The sequence below is a fragment of the Microchirus variegatus genome, assembly GCF_963457635.1.
Source record: "Microchirus variegatus genome assembly, chromosome: 1".
Lineage (NCBI taxonomy): Eukaryota > Metazoa > Chordata > Actinopteri > Pleuronectiformes > Soleidae > Microchirus > Microchirus variegatus.
In genome coordinates, this window is record NC_139802.1 from 34,164,783 (window position 1) to 34,184,306 (window position 19,524).

A 19,524-nucleotide genomic window follows, 5' to 3' on the forward strand; every position below is an offset into this window, starting at 1 on the left:
TGAAAACTACAACAAAAACATTTTTCTCTAAAAATTAAATGGAGTAACTGTGTGTTCTTCTTCTTCACTCAGCAACTCTGGTTCTTACTTGGTGTAAAAATGCAGCTTTTAGTTAGTTAACTAATTATGATTTGCTTCATTTCAGTACCTAAGGAGTTAATCTCATCAGTGTTAGTGAGCCAATGAGCATACAGCATGTTGTTTGACTGAGCTCTAACAGTGCTTGTGATTGGCTGTCAAATGCAGGAAGTCATGACCAGAGACGGAGCTCATTCAGGAGACGAGGGAGACCAGGATATGTGTGTGTGCACGCAATACCATATTTAAAAAATGTAATCAATACCACACCCTACTAAAAGTCTAATCTGTAGATGTTCATTAGTGAAGCTTTGCACAATTTAGTTGCATGTGCCATCTTAGGGTTTATGATGTTGTGATACTATTTTTTTTCATTAGCTGACGTTAATGCACCTGCAGTTAAATTCTAGCTAGAGATATTGCATATTGCTTGTTATGCCCCTTTTCTTGTCTGCCTCTTCACTAAACCATATCAAATAAACACAAAAGAGGTCAAGATGCACTTCAGTGATTAAAGACTACAATTCTGTAACATTGTCAGATTCAGAAGCAGACAGCCTTCATGAGCAGTTAAAAGCTGCAAGCTCTTTTTGTAAATATTGTTTCCACATCATCTTGTAAAGTGAGTGAGCATGTAATTGCATCATGTTGAGGTGAATTCACTGCCAAGATGAGACATGTACTTGGTAAAATTTGAGAACCTCAGTTTCTCTGCTGAGGTAAAGATCAGAGAGGCCTGTGTGTGTTTCTTCTCTTGTATACTTAATACCTCAGGCCTTTCTTTGTTTGGCTTCTCAGATAAATTCCTATAGCCCAGTGCCTTGGAATGACTTTAATCACATGAGCAAATTTGGGCTTCCCTGAAACGTCTAGTCTTATGTTAGACAGGCCAACTCGTTTCCCCCTGACTGCACAACACATAGAATTCAACGGTCTGGACTTCTGCAGTACTGGGGTAATGTATTGTGAAACACAGCAGGACAGAGAGGACTTTGTGTCCCATTTCACAAACAGCAGCATGCTGGTGCTATGATGATGCATAACCGGTGTTTACTTTGATTGATGCTGTCTTATGCATACGCATGCCTGGTGCACGTGAAAAAAACCTGATGACTGAAAACCCAGAACTAGCTGAAAGCTGTTTCACTGAATGGATCAATAAATGTTCGCAGTTTTCTCCTTAGGCAGTAATTCTATACTACATGTCAAGGACAAGAGTAGGACAGGGCATTCATTACCAGTATGCATATGCATTTACCAAATGTCACTAACATTCATACAGCTATTATGCATCATCACCATCATCATTCATTTACCCAAATCAGGTTCATGTACTGCAGCATATTCAAAGTTGAACAAATAGCTCAAAGTATTGCCTTTCTGATGAATAAATACCACAATAACAACACATTTTACGGCACATGGTCAACTTACAGTAGATGATTGACTTTATAAAGTTAACTTGTTTGTCTGCCTGCTCTTTGTTGACAGCAGTGTCAGGAGGCTTGTGTTTGTACTGGGCGACAGAGTTTGTGTTAGCTGAGGAACAGGACTCCGACAACTGTGAGACAGCTGTCATTTTTGAGCAGAGCTTACAGACTTTGATTTTGGAGACATTACTTTAAATCAAATTTGTCCACTTTCCCCAAATTACCCAGAACATGCATCATCAAACAACAACAGTGGTCCTTCCTTCACATTGATGTTGTTGGTACTATTTTTACAAGATAATACAAAGTGCAGGTAGAACTTGGTAAGACCAGACTTGATATAAACAACAGACTTAGGAGAGTCTCTGGATTGCTATGATCTTGTGTAGCTTGACTTGTTGGCTAAAAATGCACAGGGTTCCCCAGCGAGTCCCCACTGCTCAGCAGATACCATTCTGCGTGATCCAGGGCCATAAATCCTCTTTACATGGCTGGTGATCAAGCCATGATGTAAAGGAGCTTAGTCACCAGGCATAGACAGGCAGCCAGGAAGCTGCTTCCCTGTTGGCCTGGGGGTCAGGTGATCAACACTGACAGCACAGAGGGAGTGATGGCAGGAAAGAGGTGGGGAAAACAAAGTGAGACTTGGGCATGGAGAAGTGTACTGTGGGAATTTAGTCTGATAAATCAGCTGACGGAAGACTGAGGTTTTATAAAAGATGTAGATAGAGGATACTTCTGCTGTTGGACACTCAAGAAGCACGTTGTGCAGATATGACAGTAGTGAGATAATATGCTTTAAATTTTGAAAGGTTGTGAGAACTTCACAACTAGGTGGTACTTGTAGTTGCAACTAATAATTAGTTTCATTGTGGACCAATCTGCTGGATAAAAAATTATCCAGTAGATAAAGAAAGAAATTATTATTGAAATAAAATATTAAGAAAAACTGTCCATTTCTCTTGGACTTTAACTATTATTAAACCTGTCTGATACATTATTGTAATATTGTAATAACGTTACATTTTGTGCTCACCTCTTTTTCTGCTTTGTTCTTTTCCTCTCTGTACAGGTCCCTTTCCTCTGCTCCTTCCCCTCCTGCTCTTTCATCAATCGCAGTGCCGGTTGCCATGGAAAACTCGTCAGTGGCGTCTGCATCGTCTGAGGCAGGGAGCACACGCTCCCAGGAAATAGAAGAGCTGGAGCGCTTCATTGACAGCTATGTGCTGGAGTACCAAGTGCAGGGGCTGCTGGGGGACAAGGCAGATGGAGACGTGGACTTGGACAATGGTGGCAAGGTGCCAGAGGTCAGCATCCCTTCAATTAAATAGATGACAGTCTTGCATTAGTTTTTTATATATATATATATATATATACCTATATATGGCAGCAGTGATTTCATTTACAGTATATACAGTGTAAGAGGAATACATCCTGCAGTTATACAGTTGCCAATACTGTGCCATCTATACATACATTAGAGGCGATTACTCTATGACAGCAAAGGGAGCGCTGCTTCCTCTAAAATGTCATGAAATAAATGGTCAAATATGTACTCTTGTATTGACATTTCTTAACTAAATGCTCACGAAACCTCAATCAACAATATGACCAGTTTATTTAGAATCAGCTGTTTATCAAAGATCGCCCGACACGATTTTCTTCTCATACATTGCCGCCGCAGCGCAGTGCATTATAACCAGAAGAAGCTCAGCTTCAATTGATCTTTATAAGACAGCACAGAATAGCTTTGTTTTTAATGTGGTGAGCTCCACAGTGATCATATAAATGCGGCTAAATCGTCACTTCCAGGGAAGCTCAGCTTTGACTGCTTTGTAGAAAATACATGACACCGGAGAAACAAATAGCAGCTGGTTGTGTGTTATTTGCTTGGCGATATAGCCCATTTACGTTTGTGCACGTTATACACTGTAAATTAAAACACAATATAGCATTTCCTGGGCCTGAAATGAGCTTTGCTTGTTTCATAGACAACCAACCACCACTGACACAAAACAGCATAAGATACAATTACAAATACACCACTGAGGGTCTCTGAGCTTGTTCGATGTTAATGTTTGTGCTTTTGTTTGTGGTATTTTAGATATAGAATTCATAGCATCTTCTACCTTATTTCTCTTCTCCAGTGGACAGACGACTGCAATGACAAGAAAGATGGCAGCTGGACATCTTCGTGGGGAAGAGGTTCGTCCAAGCCAGTAAGTGTCTTTGGCTCAATCCACAAGTCTATTTCATTTTTAAGAAAAATGTACCCTTTAATAGGATCATAAATATTGAGTTAAATTCATTGCAGTGTTATGACTTGATTTAACCAATTTTTCCTTTATAGTTTACATGACTCAATGTCTCGTGTCTTACTTTGCAGTCTCCTTGTTGTATTTCCCTTCACTTACAATTGTCAATTGGACAATTGACTGAAAAGCTATTTCATGGACAATTGTGGGCTATTTCCTCAACCATGTATTTAACAATGAAAGTTTGATTTATGATTGTTTAGTTTGTCCAATTACTTTTGGTCCCCTAAAAAGTGGGAGGCACATATAGAAAGTGTTGTAATTCCTACACCGTTCACTTGATTTGGGTGTAAATACCCTCAAATTAAAGCTGAAAGTGTGCAGTTAAAGGACATCTTGTTTGTTTCATTTCAAATCCATTGTAGTGGTGTATAGAGCCAAAATAAAGAGAACTGTGTCGATGTCCAAATATTTATGGGCCTAACTGTATGTCTCCTTTCCTTACACCATTCTTCATTGTGTGGCAAAGTATTCCTTAAATGACAATGATGATATAGCAGATAACTAAATAATCCAATATGACGTTAGTAGTGAGGGAGAAACGGCATTGGTGAGAAAAATGTTGAGATCAGATTGCATCAAAAAAATCAGTGAGGTTGAAGGAGAGACTAAAAAACATACTTTTACTTGAGTGTATATTTAAAGAACGAAGGGTACTTTTACGCCGTTCCATTTGACATAAGGGTCGTTACTTTATTTTTTCATATCTTTTTTTTATTACTTGTATTCTATTTCTCTACCTGAGGGAGATCTTCAGCCAACATTTCTATAACGTGACTATTTTAACCAATAAAAACATAATGTTGGCTATGGCTGACAAAATCTTGCCAATCAAATGCAGCCAGTTGGGTCACATGACAAGTGTTCTCCTGCCAACATTGTATAGATCACGCTGAGAATTTCTTATAATATACATTTCTTTGGCACGCTGCTATAGCTATGGAAGAAACATGCTTGTTATATCCTCCAGAAATGCGGATATTATGGAATCGGTCTTGCGCATCCGCGTCCGCAGATTTTAGCCGTTAACGCGATAACTGGAAAGGCGTTTGAGATTAAATGTTCTTATTTTTTTTATGGGTCACATACCCCCTGTAGATGATCCCTATTGATTTTGAGCTGTCTACCATTATTATTATTAATTAGTTAATTAATTAATTAATTAATTAATGATATAAAAACCATATTTTCGCCTGTATCTTCCAAAGTATTGCAGGTATTGGCTTCAAATTCTGCATGGGCATCACATACCACCTGAGAATTATCCCTATCTTTGTAGCTTTATTATTAATTAGCAAATTAATTAATTTATTATGCTAAAAACACATTTTCGGCTTTATCTTCCAGACTGATGGAGATATTGCCTTCAAATTGTGTACAATGATTCATGTAACAACTATCTACAAGTACAATCATTATTACTTTGGCTATGATTGGTAATAGTTACATAATAAGTTAACTGGTTTACTTATTAGTGAACACAGAAAAAATAGTTAAGGCATTTTTTCTTTATTATTGAGCTCATTTGGACACATTGAGGATATCATGGGTTTATTTAGCACTTATTCATCATATGTATTACATTATTATATACATTTATTAATTATCATATAAAAATTATTTAAGCCTCCATTTCTTTTTTAATGCATTGAATGGGAAGTTTGAACATATTGTATGCATTTTCATGAAATTTAATAAACAGTGTATGCTTTTTCATGAAATTTGGACACTTTGAAGATATGGCAGGTGTGGTTAGCATTTTAATATTCATAATATTTAACAAGGTATAATAGGTTAAATGAATTATTAAAAACTAGAGAGAAATTCGAGTTTATATGGATACTTTGAACATGTATAAAGTGTAGTCAGCATTATATCATAATATTTAACAGTTATTTTGTTGAATTTATTAATAATTAATTAAAACAGTTAGTGGCAGGTGCGAGTGCGTATACTTTGGGTATATTGGAAAGTTGAGGATTGGACAATGCTACTTCACGTCACAGAAACTGGAGCACGAAAAAATATTTTCATGAGTACTTTTACTTCTACTTTAGTAATTATTATATTAAAGTAACAGTACTTTTACTTGAATACTTTTTTGGCTACTCTACCCACCCCTGTTGTGGGTTTTACAGTAAGACTCAGAAACAACCTGGCACAGGACCAGATTCTGAACAAATTCTTCTTACTGAGCTTAATTTGTGTTAATCAATGCAGGCTTTTGTAACAATCCTAATACACACACAAGTGCAAAAATAAGAGGAATGGTAAAACAGCTGTCACTAACTAAAGGTAGACTAACCAGCTCCAATAGGTAGTCTTTTCACACACAATAGAAATAGAAATGTGTGAGTCACCATTGAAGAACATTCACCATTCTCAACAGAATATAAATAAACCCAATATTTTGTTCTTTGTTGTCCTTTCTCAAGGACGAGTGGGAACACAGCAGTAATGGCAGCACAGGCTCCAGGCCCAGTTCAGGGTCCAGACCTGGTTCTGGCTCTCGATCTGGCAGCAGAGGGAGGAACAATCAGTTCAAAGCCCCCACCAAGGTAAATATACAAGGAGTATTTATGAGTATTTGTATGCGATTTGTTTACTACTTCATGTCTATCTTGCTGCAAAAACATCACCCCAGTGAATCATGACAATAAATAAAGACATATTATTACAATTAGGGAGATGTGATTGATTTAAACAGATCAGGAGATGTTACTTAGTAATTATTGATGTTTTGTATCAATGTGAATTAAGTACTTGAGGGAAATTATAAAAACAAATAATAGGTGATTTGAAGAAAGAAAATGCCTGCGAGTGTATTGTGGTGGTTATTATGGTGAGTAGTTGCGGTCACATATTCGGCTTCTATGAGTTGATGAGAATTGTTTGAGGTTAACATGGGTTACAGATATACTCTGAATATATATATATATTGTTTCATTCTAGTGACACATATACAGTAAGCAATTTAAGCCAGTGAGTGGATTTCTTTTAGATTTTCAATTATTGGCAATAGTTTTTGGGAAATGAGTAATGGCTTATTGTATTTTGTTTGAAGGGCTACATGAGCACTTTAATGTGTTAGGCTACCACAAATCAACTGTATGTAAGCATTACTTGTTAAAGGACCATTCCTTGATAAAAATCCGGGATCTAATGATTTTGGAGACTGGCACAGTCATAGCTTGGGATATTTCCTTTATGTTACTTCCTGGAAAACAATGAGATATTTGTGGAATACCCCTTTAATCAGCACAATTCATATACTCATTTAAAACATTTTTTTAAAATTCAATAATTGTTTTTTTTTTTTAAAGGAGGAGTTCCAGTATTGTACCTGCTTACAAATGTGAAATACAAGATAAACATGTGAAAGATATGTGATGGTGTTTTGTGGTTGCACTGTAAACATCCATCTTTCTTTTTTGTGCTGTCAAGAATGGGAATAAAGATGGCTCCTTTGACATCCTGGGCACAGACATATGGGCAGCCAACACAAGGGACTCGCTTGGGTAGGTGCCTCGCTGTTACACAAACATCATATGCCTAGAATGGATAACAGAAACACAATGAATGTGTCTATATATTTTGCCTCTTGCCATCATACCATGCTACTGTCTCTCACATCTTTTCATTGCTCCTCTGTTAAGGCTATGTTTGGGGGTTGCATCAATTGTCGTAAGTCTCTACTAAATTCAGGATTTAGTAATTACTAAAATACTAAATCTGTAGGAATTACTAGCTAGTTTGCAGCTAGTAGTTTACTAATTTTGGGTTGCACCAAATTTGAGCAATCCCATAGCTAGTAAATTCATTGTTGTGTTTAGTCATTATGTCATTATGAAGTGAAGATAACAAGCTGATTACCAATCAACAAGAAAAGCAGAATAGGAAACAAAGGCCACAGATGCCCATTGAGGTCCTCCTCAACATCGCCACAACAACTACCAGCCAGAGCAGAGACATCTCTTTAGTAGACAAAGTACTGAAAACGTCAAACTTCATACTAGGTATGACATTGCCATTTTAGAATGCATAACAGTGTCATGAAAAACTCCCGTGGTGAATGACGGCAGAGAATTAGTGTAACGTTGTGTACTAGATGCTGGCATAAAGTAAGCACCACTGGACTCTCTGCTTGGCATATACTGTTATAGTGGTTTTGTGAACTTGTACGGTGTCCCCCATCACTCTGCATGGACTCTATATCAAAATAATAATTAGCGATCGAGGCAGATCCCCTTGATTTTGATTATTTAGTCAAGTTGGAAACGGTACAGGAAATAAAATATGGATTGTGTCTGTCTGAACCCTTTTGCTGATAACAGGTTCCTTTATCATCTCTCTAAATGAGCCATTCTCTTTGTGTTTCATTACCCAGCTCGATGCAATTACGAGTTAAAGTGAAGTGTTGCAAACCATTTAAATTTAAAGGTGACTATGACTATAACCTGATTTAGTAAACACTTACACTATAACTAAGGTAAGTAACCAACTTGTGAGTGAGAGGTGATGCAACCGATCCCAGCTATCTAACTGTTAACGATTTAACAGGTATACTCTGAGACTTAATCATAAAGAACTTTCTGTTTCTTTTGGATAATAAATATATCTATTTTTTTCACATAAGAACTGGACCTGAAACTTAAAGGCGATCAAAAGAGAAAGAGGGGAAATGCATTAGATGGCACATAAATCAGCTTCACTGGCAGAATGACTGGTTGCCATGGTAACAACTGCAAGGCAGCTTCAGATACCTAGCTTTCAGCCACGTTGGCACTTAGCATACGGGGAAGGAGTCAGAAGCATGGTGATGTAAGAAACTCTGCTCTCACACAGACGTAGATGTTAAGAGGTTGAAAACAAATTGCATTGATGATGTGCCATAAAAAGCATCAAATCCCCTTCAAAACTAATTTTGAGAGAAATTAGTTTTGAAGGGGATTTTACGTCAAATCAACGTAAAAACTCCAGTGTTAGTCGGGCTGTATTTTTAATTGATTTCACGAGGCTTGTTAAGGCTGTTGCTGTGAGTCTCATCAGGCAGCATCACCTAGTGGTGATCGAAGGCTATTCTATCTATTCATTATGGTGGTCAGTTGTTCATATCTGACCTCTTCACTCACTGTTGTATTACTATTGTTTTTCATATAAATGTCCTGAAAAACATCATGAACAAAACTTCATCCTGCCTGTCTGTTTCACCATTAAATGGATCAATGGAATTGAATATCAATCATCACAACAGTTTAAACTGAAGGCCCACAGGACCTGACACATGTAATTAAAAGCTAAGGAGAAACAAATACAGATCATGTAACAGAATGTCTGATCAGTGTGAGACAACTATCACAGTATGTTTTTATTTAGCAACTTTTATTATTAGATGTATTTGTATTTATTATATCTAGACAGAAAATGTAATCTAGACGGGTGTCTTTCTTGCACAAACAAGGAAGACAAGGAAAAGAGAGGAAAGAGGAACATTTTTTAGACCACATTTAACATTTTATGTCTTTTTCTTTGTCTCTGAATGAACAGAGGTGCAGGTTGGGACGTGCAGCCAGAGAAACTGGACTTTAGCCATTTCCACAGGAAACACCTAAGAGGAACACCAAAACACCTGCCACATATTGACAGAGAGGGGTAAGATCTATGGTTTTAGTATTTCAGTCGTTGTAATTTGATCTAATCACTTCATATTGTCTATGTGACACAATTATCCCCTTTCACCATCTGTCATTATAATTCATTGACACCTTATGTCTCTCTCACTTCCTTCTCTGTCAGGATGAACAAAAACACAGTCGAAGAAGATGATGGAATAGACATGAATGACATTGAAAGGTTCTTACCACATCTGCGCTCTGTAAGTCACTAGTTTTTCTCTTTTTGCATGCCTAAATGCTCCTATGTAGATTGTTTCACTCAGTTTAACTTTGAACCTTACAAAAAAGCCACTTCCCATTAGTTGTTGGAGAGTGACCTCTTGTGGCATGATTAAAACAGTGCAGTGAGTGGTATTGTTGTCAGGTTAATAACCCACTCACCGGAACAGGAAAGATCACTCCAGGAAAATAAAACAGGGATTGACCTCCCTGTCTTTAAAATTTCTAATACTTTATATGGTTTAAGGACAAATTCTCTGTTAAATGGCACAGCTCACTAGTTAGGTTGAGTATAAATAGATCTTTGGTGACACCTGCTGGGGATACGCTGAAGTGAGCTTTCATCACTAATGGTTCACTAATGTGAAAGTGGAAAAAAACATTATTCTGACCTCTGGTGGTTGTATGTATGAATAACAAGTATGGCCTGTTCCACATTTACACCGTTACTTTACTAACCTTGCAAATAATAATTTAATCTTGCACGACCACTTTGCAATAAGTCTCAGTTTTATGTCCAAAAATCAACTGTATGATATTTTTGAAACATATCACATGTGCTGCCGATTAGCTGTACTATATCATACAGAGCTGTTTTTCTTATTTCAACGTTACTCTCATTGATCTCAATAACAAAGACAAAACAATAGTAACATGTCCACATATATCAACCTCCAAAATGGCTCCACATATGAATTAATGAACTCCCTGAAAAATTTGGACACAAAGTGGACGCGGGTTGTAAAAGGAGGATTTATTGTACCACTGTTGTATTAGACTGATTGAATATGTGCAGCAAAAGTTGTTTTTCAGTTTTAACATAGACTTTTCCAAGTCCGGCTTAACACTCCAGTACATAACCTTTTTTTTTTTTTTTTTTTTTTTCAATGTTGCTGTTCTGCCTCTGCCTTTCCTTCATTATTCATGACAAAATGTGATCACTTCTTGTGCGAAGTTTGCAAATGTCACATGGAGCTTATAGGCCTAATCAGTGTTGTGTGAGCTCATATTAATTTATATTTAGAAGGTACACATTTTAAAGACGTATTTAAATGTCCCTTTAAAAACTGTAAGAATTATCGATCACTAAAATGTACTCTACATAACTTGTAAAGACACCACTTCATAATATGAGAACTATCCAGTTTTAAAAGGAAACTACCACGGTCTGAATTCGTCAAATCAAGTGGGTGTTTTTCATGACCTTCTTCTGTACGGTATCCCCTATTTTGCTTCCTTAAACATGAATGTGTTAAAGTGTGTCCTTGCTGAGCTCCCACAAAGGCATGTTAAAGAAAAATGTGAAAAAATACTTGTCACTTTGAAAGTCCATCCATCTAGTTTTAAGAGACTGACTGAAGGACTAAAAGTTCAAAGTTTTTCTCAAACGTGAATATTATGTCCTTCCTGTGCATGAGCTATGCTGTATATGTATATGAGACCTTTTTAATTTCAGTTTACTATATTTTTTCGACGATGCGAACATTTATTTTGCAGCTGTTTGTACCAAACAGCGGGTACAAAGTAATGAGCATTGTGTTTTCCAAGGTGGCGGAGTTTATTGAAGGTCACCGATGTCACCCTTCTCTCTTCCTACTTTGCTTTCTGAGCCAAAATATCTTCCATCTTTCATAGTGTTTGAGCTACAGTCTCTTCCTCTTTCCTTCCCCTCTTGGCTTCTGAGCTGTGCTGCATTTCATCTCTCACAGAGTTTCAGCCAAGACGTGCCTAGTTGCGGTACCAAGATGGCTTCTGTGTTGTATAGTTCCTTGGCCAGGCCAACATTGCTTCTTCCGTTCATTCAGTTAGGGCCAAAAGAAGGATTGGTTTAGCTGTTTCTGTCTGCTGTGCTTGGGATCGGATGTGTAAGGTCACATATGCAGAGCTGAGGAGTGACAGCCACATATTGTCCGTTTCTCTGCCTCGCACTACTGAGATCACCACACAGGTTTTTTTTCTCACATTGTGCCTGTACCAAGTATCACAGCCAGAATCGTTCAGCAATGATGTCACATAGCTGATGCCCAGTTTATTCTCCTTTTAATGACAGGACCCTCTTTGGTTTTAAATGTTACCCGATACAACAGAGAGGGCCCATAGTTTAAGTTGAGAGTGAAACATTGTAAAATAGGCTGGAAGCACGTAAGCTGTAATTTCAATTGTCATTAATCTATGGATCATTTTCTCAATTGATTAGATGTTGAATAATTGTGGACAATGTTTTCCAAACCTCAAAATTGTAACATCCTTCAATGTTAAAAAAGATAGTTTCTTGTCACAGAACAAAGAAAACTTTTTTTTATATTAACTACAAAGCAGTAATTGGAAAACTGTAGAAAAAATACAACCAGTATCAAAGTGGTTGGTGAATCATTTAGTTCTATTTAATTTGTTGATTAATTGTTGCTGACAACCACAGTTAACTTCAGCTGACCTGATGGTCTGTTTAATTGCCTCTACCTCATGCAGCTCAAACAGCAATATTCAATATAACAATCTAATTACATCAGTCTCAAGGACATTTAGACATTTTACTGCACAACCAGACGATCCTTTTTAGTACTCTTTGCAGTTAATATACTTCTGCACATATTTACAGAATGTATTGAGTTGAGTTGCACTAGTACTGAAACATTTGTTCCAGCTCTGTATTTCCTCTACCCTTTGTATTGTTAAACTGGCCTTTAACACAATAATATTTGTTTATCAGCCTCTCTTCAATCATAATCCTTTTAACTTACAACAATAACATATTTCCCCTGGTCGTCACCAGTTACTGTACAACAGAGCTACATCATCCAGTGTTCCTGACGACATTCCACACTTCATACCAAGCCTCACTTCCCCTTTTCCAGGAGACAGAATAGATTTACAAATAGCCATGGGATGTGGAAAACATCTCGTTCCTATGTGGGTGTGTGAGCAGCTCAGTTAGAGCGGGGCTTCCTCCTCTCACCCTTCAGACTGTGCTGCACGTCTACTGACCTCCCTTAAATGTCAATCCAGACAATGACCCCAGTCACATGTTGAGTGTCGGGTCATAATGACAGATGCATTCAGGGGTCAGAGGGCAAATATTTGTTCAGTGGATTCATGCCAGGTATTACACAAACCTTGCATAATGCATGACCGCCAATAGTGAAAAACAAATCTGTGTAGAATTCTGCAAAATCCATTGGCGGGAAGAAATAATTTAGATAGGACACCAGTTAATCAAATGTAAAACACAAACATCTAATCAACACCTAATCAGCAACATTATAAATAATACAATGATTACAAATTATTGCATGTGATTATTTGTTTAATTCAATTGATTAGACAAAAAATTAATCTGTAATTATTGCATTTCCAGTTGTTGGTCAAAGTTTTGATGATGATTACGTGAGAAAATAATAATCAGTCATGAACGTCATTTAGTAGCAGCCCTAATCTCAATCTCAAACTGTAAGATATTACTTTTACAGATTCAAGTAACATATTTCTCCAGAGAAAAGATTTAAGGCCATGAGACAAAATCAACAAACTCCAGACATTAACACAAGCAGCTGATTTGAAAATGGAGGGCACCAGAACAGCAGGGTGTGTGTGAGACCCAGGAGACTGAGAGGGGGAGAAAGTGGCGAGTCACTGAGGAGACGTCCGGTCTGGTCTATGCTGTGGACAAAGCCGTCCAGCAGGAACAAAGCAGAAGTCTGGAGCTCGGATATTACACACTGGTTGGCCCCTCTGTCTGGAAGTGTACGTGCCGCAAAGCAGGACGCCAGCTGAGAAGGAGGGGGGGATTTTTTTCTTTTTGCTGGTCTGTACATCAACTGTCAGTTTTCCCGAGCCCTGCATTCCACTCGCAATATTTACGCACACATATTTACTGATCTTGTGGATTTCACCTCTCCTCAAATGCACTTGTCGATCTCCCTTATATCTTTTTTTTTTTTACATGGTTTTACCTCGTCTCCCTTTGCTCCTTCCTATTTGCTGTTTCCTGTTCTCTTCTGACCACCATAATTGCGCTCCATCCTACTCCCTCCTCTCCCCACTCGTCCTACACTTCTCCCTTCCATCCTTCAAATGCTGGTAGGCAACAGAACAATATCGAGGGGGTCATGGTGACCGGCAGCCCCCTCCCAGTGGTCCCTTCCTGCCATTGTCCCTGGTCCTACTGCTGTTTGGCTCCTGCACTCAATCAACTCTACATATATACTGGCTCAATCACCACAGTACTTGGTTATATTCTGGCCTCCAGCATGGGAGAACGTCAGATACTCAAGTGCATCCATAAATATGGAAATTGGTGGCCTGTGAATTACAGCCACATTATGTTAATATGTACAGAAAGACTAGACTAACCATTAACCATCATTATGATGATAGTTTTATTTGCGCTAAAAATGAATGGTTACTTATTGAATGCGAGTGAACAGTTGTCTGAACTTGAAATGTCACTATTACTCATAGTCAAGTTACCTATGACTTATACTAATGGTACCAATTTATGACTATAGAGATCTGGTAGCTGACGTCACACAACCAAGTTAATGCCCCCTGGCAGGGAATGGCGCTGTTCTAAAGATGATAGACGCATAAATCAGGCAATATGTCAGACAACTCACAAAGATAGGGAGTCTTCACAAACGAAAGGCAAACCAGACCACACATGCAAACACAAAGCACCAGGCCTGATCCTCAAGAGATGATGAGGTGACTATCAATGCACAGAAAGCATGCATCATGATTGAAGTCTTTTGGTTTTTCATGATTGAGAGTGAACAGAGCTGTGAGCATGTGAACCTGCTGCTGTGGCAGTGGTTGTATATAGGCGACCACCTGATATAACAATGGCTCCATCTCCTCCTGTTGAGAGAGCCCTCAGTTCTTTGATGCACCCATCACTCTACTGTGGCCCCAGCCTCAGATCACTTATTAAATGAGACATGGATGTCAAGACCTCATCTCTTTTGCCTCTTATCACACATCACATGCTATACCTGCCTTTGGCAGCTCTAAATTCCCTTCTCTTTGCTGTTGGAGGGCATCGCCTGCAGAATGAGTTGCATGACAAAAGTGCAGGAGGGAGGGATTATGAAACATGGAGTAAATAATCTACTCCAGGGATTTAACATATGGCTCTGCATTTTTACAATCATGATGGCAGTTTATGAAAATACAACATCAAATATTTCTGTCAACAATTTCTCTATTAATTTTACATTATCTAGCTGTTTGTTATATATTAAGTATCAAATACATTCCCCAGCAGATGAAGCTGAATAGTTTATATTATAGAATTATTATATCCATGAAGACGCAGTGTTCATTCAGGCTTTATACGGTATGTAGTTAAAGTGTCCTATGTTATTGTTGGTGTATGCGTTTCTGTTTCCCTCTGTCTTTTACGTGCACACTATCTTGTATTTACAGTCTCCCTTGTTGTCACACTTGCTCTCGTTCACCTCGGCTCTCAACAACCTGTCCTGTAATGCCACCCATGGGGCAGTTTTAAATTTATTGCTTTTGGCTTAAGGCCCTTGCAACATAAATAAGTTGACTGAAACAATGGACTGACTGAATGAGCATCATAGCCAAATTGTTGCGCACTAGAAGGGACAGGAAGACGCACACTTCACTTTCTATGCGATTGCAGAGAAAGTTCTGTAATTGTTATTCTCCGTTTCTATTCTTCACATTTCCATCCCTGGTTTAGTTTCTCATTTTCTTATTTCCTTCCTAGTTACTCATACCCATTTCACACTAAAGCAGCGTCATTGTTATGAATGGCTCAACAATGGCATCTCACCCAGATCTCTGACCCTTTTGCAAAAATTATCAGGACAAGCAGCCCTTTTTAGATACCTGTAAGGGTTAATTTGTGAAATGTGCTTCAATGGAGTTATAGGAACTCGTTTAAAGCTTTCCTTTCAGAGAAGGAATTTTTACACAGTGTATTTGTATAATGGACACATCCTCTCTGGGCGAGAACCAGGTAGCCTCTCCCTTTGACCAGTGATTTTTCCCTGGAATGCTGAAGGGTAAGTCAACTTCCTCTCAAGGCTGACGTGCTGCTCATGGAAGTACACTCTCCACAGTGCACTCACAAAGCACACCTCAGGTTTATAGAATTTGGACTCAACAGCAAACTAATTCAAGTTTTTGTTGTTGGGTGAGTTTAAAAGAGACTGTTGGCATATGGTTTGATGAAAATAAATCTAATCTGTATATAAAAACTACAAATAATAATCAGGTTATGTCAAATCAATCATCATGACAGTGAAGTTATCACTGCTCTCCACACTTCTGTGTTGATGTCACCTGTGATTTTCTTCTTTTTTTTGTCTGTTCTTCCCTTCAAATGTCACATTGCCCACACATTTTTATGTAATTGAAACATGTTTTGTATATATTCCATTCCTTTCCTTTCATGCTGTACAGTTAGGCAGCACTAATTGACTCGGCACACGTACAGTACATGTTACTTCAAAGCTTGACGCTGGGCGTGGCTGACTTTGTAGCAGAACAGCATGTAACATGGCGGATTTCATAGCAAGAGTTACTCCTTTCTGAAGTCAACCTCAATTGCCATGCAAGATAGCACCATTTGGAAGGTGTACTTTTTGAGTCTACGTAAATGTCTGTGCTGTAATATATTTACATAACATAAATAGATTAGATGGTGCTCAGCTGTTGAAAGTTGTACATTTCTCAAATCCTGCCACACACAGGGCGAGTAAATTGAAGCAACATAATCACAATGTAGTTCCAGTTCTGCACTGTGAGATCCAGCCTCATTCAAGGTGGATAATGCTTAATATACCTGTAGCATCACCTTCATTCTCCAGTACCACAATCTACTGAAAGTGTATCTACAACACTGCAAATAGATATAGCCCCCTTTTATAAATGTTAGTAAGGTAGTTGGAGTGTTCATGTATCTTCATACACCTAACATTAGACATCCATATCTGCATTTGTCTTACAAACATAAACAAGCGCACACAGAATTCCGTTCAGTCTCGCCCTCTTCCACTCACAAAGTCGGCGCACCACCCCCTCCTCCCCTCACCATCCTTGTCACGTCCACAGGGCTCGCACCGCCTGCCTCAAGGTGAGAGGTCTTCTGTCTGTGGACCAGCACAGCGCACGCCTCCCTTTGATCTACAGCACACTGGCTGCTACCTGCAGATAGCATATTCTCTCACACACACACAAACACACACATCATCTCATGCTTCCTGCCTCTGTGTTGCTGTTGGATGCATTATAGACATGCACATACACACACAGTGTAAAGGCCATTTTCACATTTTTCTGTGCAGAGCTGTTCCTGTCCATAACTTTGAATGAACATTGACTGATTAAGAAGGGCATTTTTAATTCACAACTAAAATCTTGGGATTTCTTTAGTTTTATTTTAATGTGAACTAGCAATGGAAAAATACTACCACAAAGCTGAAAATATGTGCTGTGTGTGTGTATACCACTCACTGTCATCTGGTTGCCATTTTAAGGCAGAATTACAGCTAATGATATCCTAGAGGAAAACTACAGTAGCTAAACATGCATCAGTCCCTCTCTTTCTTTCTCCACCTACTTTTTCCTCCCTGTCAGACTCTGCAACTGTTAACAAGTTGAAATCTTGGGAGGAAAAACAAAAAAAAAACACAGATATTTATACAATTACCTTTTTATATTTACAACCTTTGTAAATTATTCTGGTCAGATTAAAGTTTTGAACTAACACTTTTGTGCATAACCCCCCCCAACCCCAGACGGTCACAGCACACACACACTTTCTGCCCCTCACATCTGGATTTATTTAGAATTCAACGATCCCCTGGCAGCCTCTCTGAAAGAAGTAGAGCAACAGTGTCAAACATCAGACTCTCTCAAATTCATTATCTACTATTTATGTTTCTGGATGTTTGAAAATACAGTTTGTTAGTTTTTACACATTAATGTTTTCCTCGTGGATGAATAACACCTTAAATTCAAAGTGCTACAATTAGTAAGTAGTCTAGACTTATAATATAACTTTCATATCATACTCCACAGTTCTTAATTTTGTCAAATACAAATGTGTTTTTCTGGGTGTTTTTCTTTTTAGTTGCTAAATTATACAAATAAACATGGAGGAGAATGAATGTGACACAGAATGACTAGGATGTGCCCAGACAAATTGAGGAGCCCATACCTGAAAGAGGGACAGTTTTTGTTGTATTGAACAATGTCATAACACTGTGGTTTCCATTTTTCTGTTTTTCTTTTGCTAAGAAATCAAAAAAGGAACAACAAGTGACCAAAGCTGTTCCAACAGCAAAGTGTTCTCTTTTTACAGACTGCGGTCACCTTCTTGCACAAAGCGTTGGTTTGACAGTTTGGTGACATTTGTTTTGTTTTTTGCATCAGCCTGGATGTGTCTGTGCGCACACATGCGTCCCTGATCGGTGACTGACTGACACTCACTGATGCGTAATGTAAGAGATATAGATGCATCACTCAAGCTCAAACATTGACATTAATGTATGGCAGCATCATTCTATCACTACATTGGACACTTTATACATAGAAAAACAACAATGCAAGTTCTAGGCCAGCTGTAACCAAGGTAACGGCACATATTGATGCTGTGTCAAATGATGAGCCTGTGTGCTTGACGGGACTGATATTTAACGGACAATGGATGAGCTTATTCCCTTTTCATTGGAAGTGAACTCAACAACTAGAGAACATAACACAACAAGTTCTCCTGCAGACGTGTCTGGTTGTCTTCTTAAATGCATAAACACAAATGCATGTCATGTCTGTCCAGAAGAGCATGCACTAACGTACTAAGTACAGAGCAGATGTTATTCATACAATACTACTGCTTCTACGGCTGATGAAATAAGACTAAGTTTTTGCACCTGTGTGATAATGCTTCACAATCCTGTCATGCAAACCTATGCACTTCTGATGGCGATGCAAGATTTCTGATGGGAAAATGAGGCTCCGCAAGCCAGGGTTTTCCCAAGCACCTATGAAAAGAAAAAAATACTACAATTTATCTGTGCTATTTATAAGAAAACTCTCCATGTGTCAGTGCACCTGTATTGAGGATGTCTGTAGATACTTTCCATAGTGATATAAATTGCTGCTGCTGTCAGCAGCTGTCTCTTACGCTGTGATTTGTATCTTACAGGTTTTCCCACCACTTCCTAATGAGGCGGAGATCGCACACACCAAAAAACTCTTCCGACGCAGGAGGACTGACCGACGGTAATGACGCATGCAAGCTTTCACACACACACACACACACACACACACACACACACACACACACACACACACACACACACACACACACACACACACACACACACACACACACACACACACACACACACACACACACACACACACACACACACACACACACACACACACACACACACTCCCCACCCATGGCAGTGTCAATGCTCTTTACATTGACTAGGTCAACATTTCTTAGCTTTTGTGAATATGTATGTTTATGTCATACTTGCAAATTTAACCTGTTCTTGAACCCCTAAAAGACTATGCTCTGGCACTCCTAGTAAATTAAAAATAAATGTTTAGACTTTGAAATGTAATTTCACCCTCGTCTGACTTCATTGAAACCATGTCCTTAAAAGAAAGAAGAAAAAAAAACTCTTTCTCCCCCCTCTGATGTCACTGGAAAAATGTTCTTCAGTTGCTAAGAAACGAGCAAAGAGAAAATATTTGGGTTGTATTTGTGGTTAAAGAGGAAATGTTAGCTACACAAAATGGATAAAAGCACTTTCATCCTTGTTT

At 38.4% G+C, this 19,524-nt stretch overlaps 1 protein-coding gene across 1 annotated transcript in view; it reads left to right on the plus strand.

Moving 5' to 3' along the window:
- Window positions 1-2,638: 2,638 nt before the first annotated feature.
- Window positions 2,639-19,524, plus strand: part of ctif (CBP80/20-dependent translation initiation factor) — a gene marked incomplete at both ends in the record, with an annotated part of 35,735 nt that continues 18,849 nt past the window's right edge. The window contains 7 exons of the mRNA XM_083893436.1: window positions 2,639-2,815; window positions 3,656-3,727; window positions 6,259-6,381; window positions 7,268-7,341; window positions 9,371-9,475; window positions 9,620-9,698; window positions 18,893-18,969. Coding sequence (XP_083749562.1) covers window positions 2,639-2,815; window positions 3,656-3,727; window positions 6,259-6,381; window positions 7,268-7,341; window positions 9,371-9,475; window positions 9,620-9,698; window positions 18,893-18,969 — 707 coding nt within the window. The remainder of the gene's footprint in view (window positions 2,816-3,655; window positions 3,728-6,258; window positions 6,382-7,267; window positions 7,342-9,370; window positions 9,476-9,619; window positions 9,699-18,892; window positions 18,970-19,524) is intronic.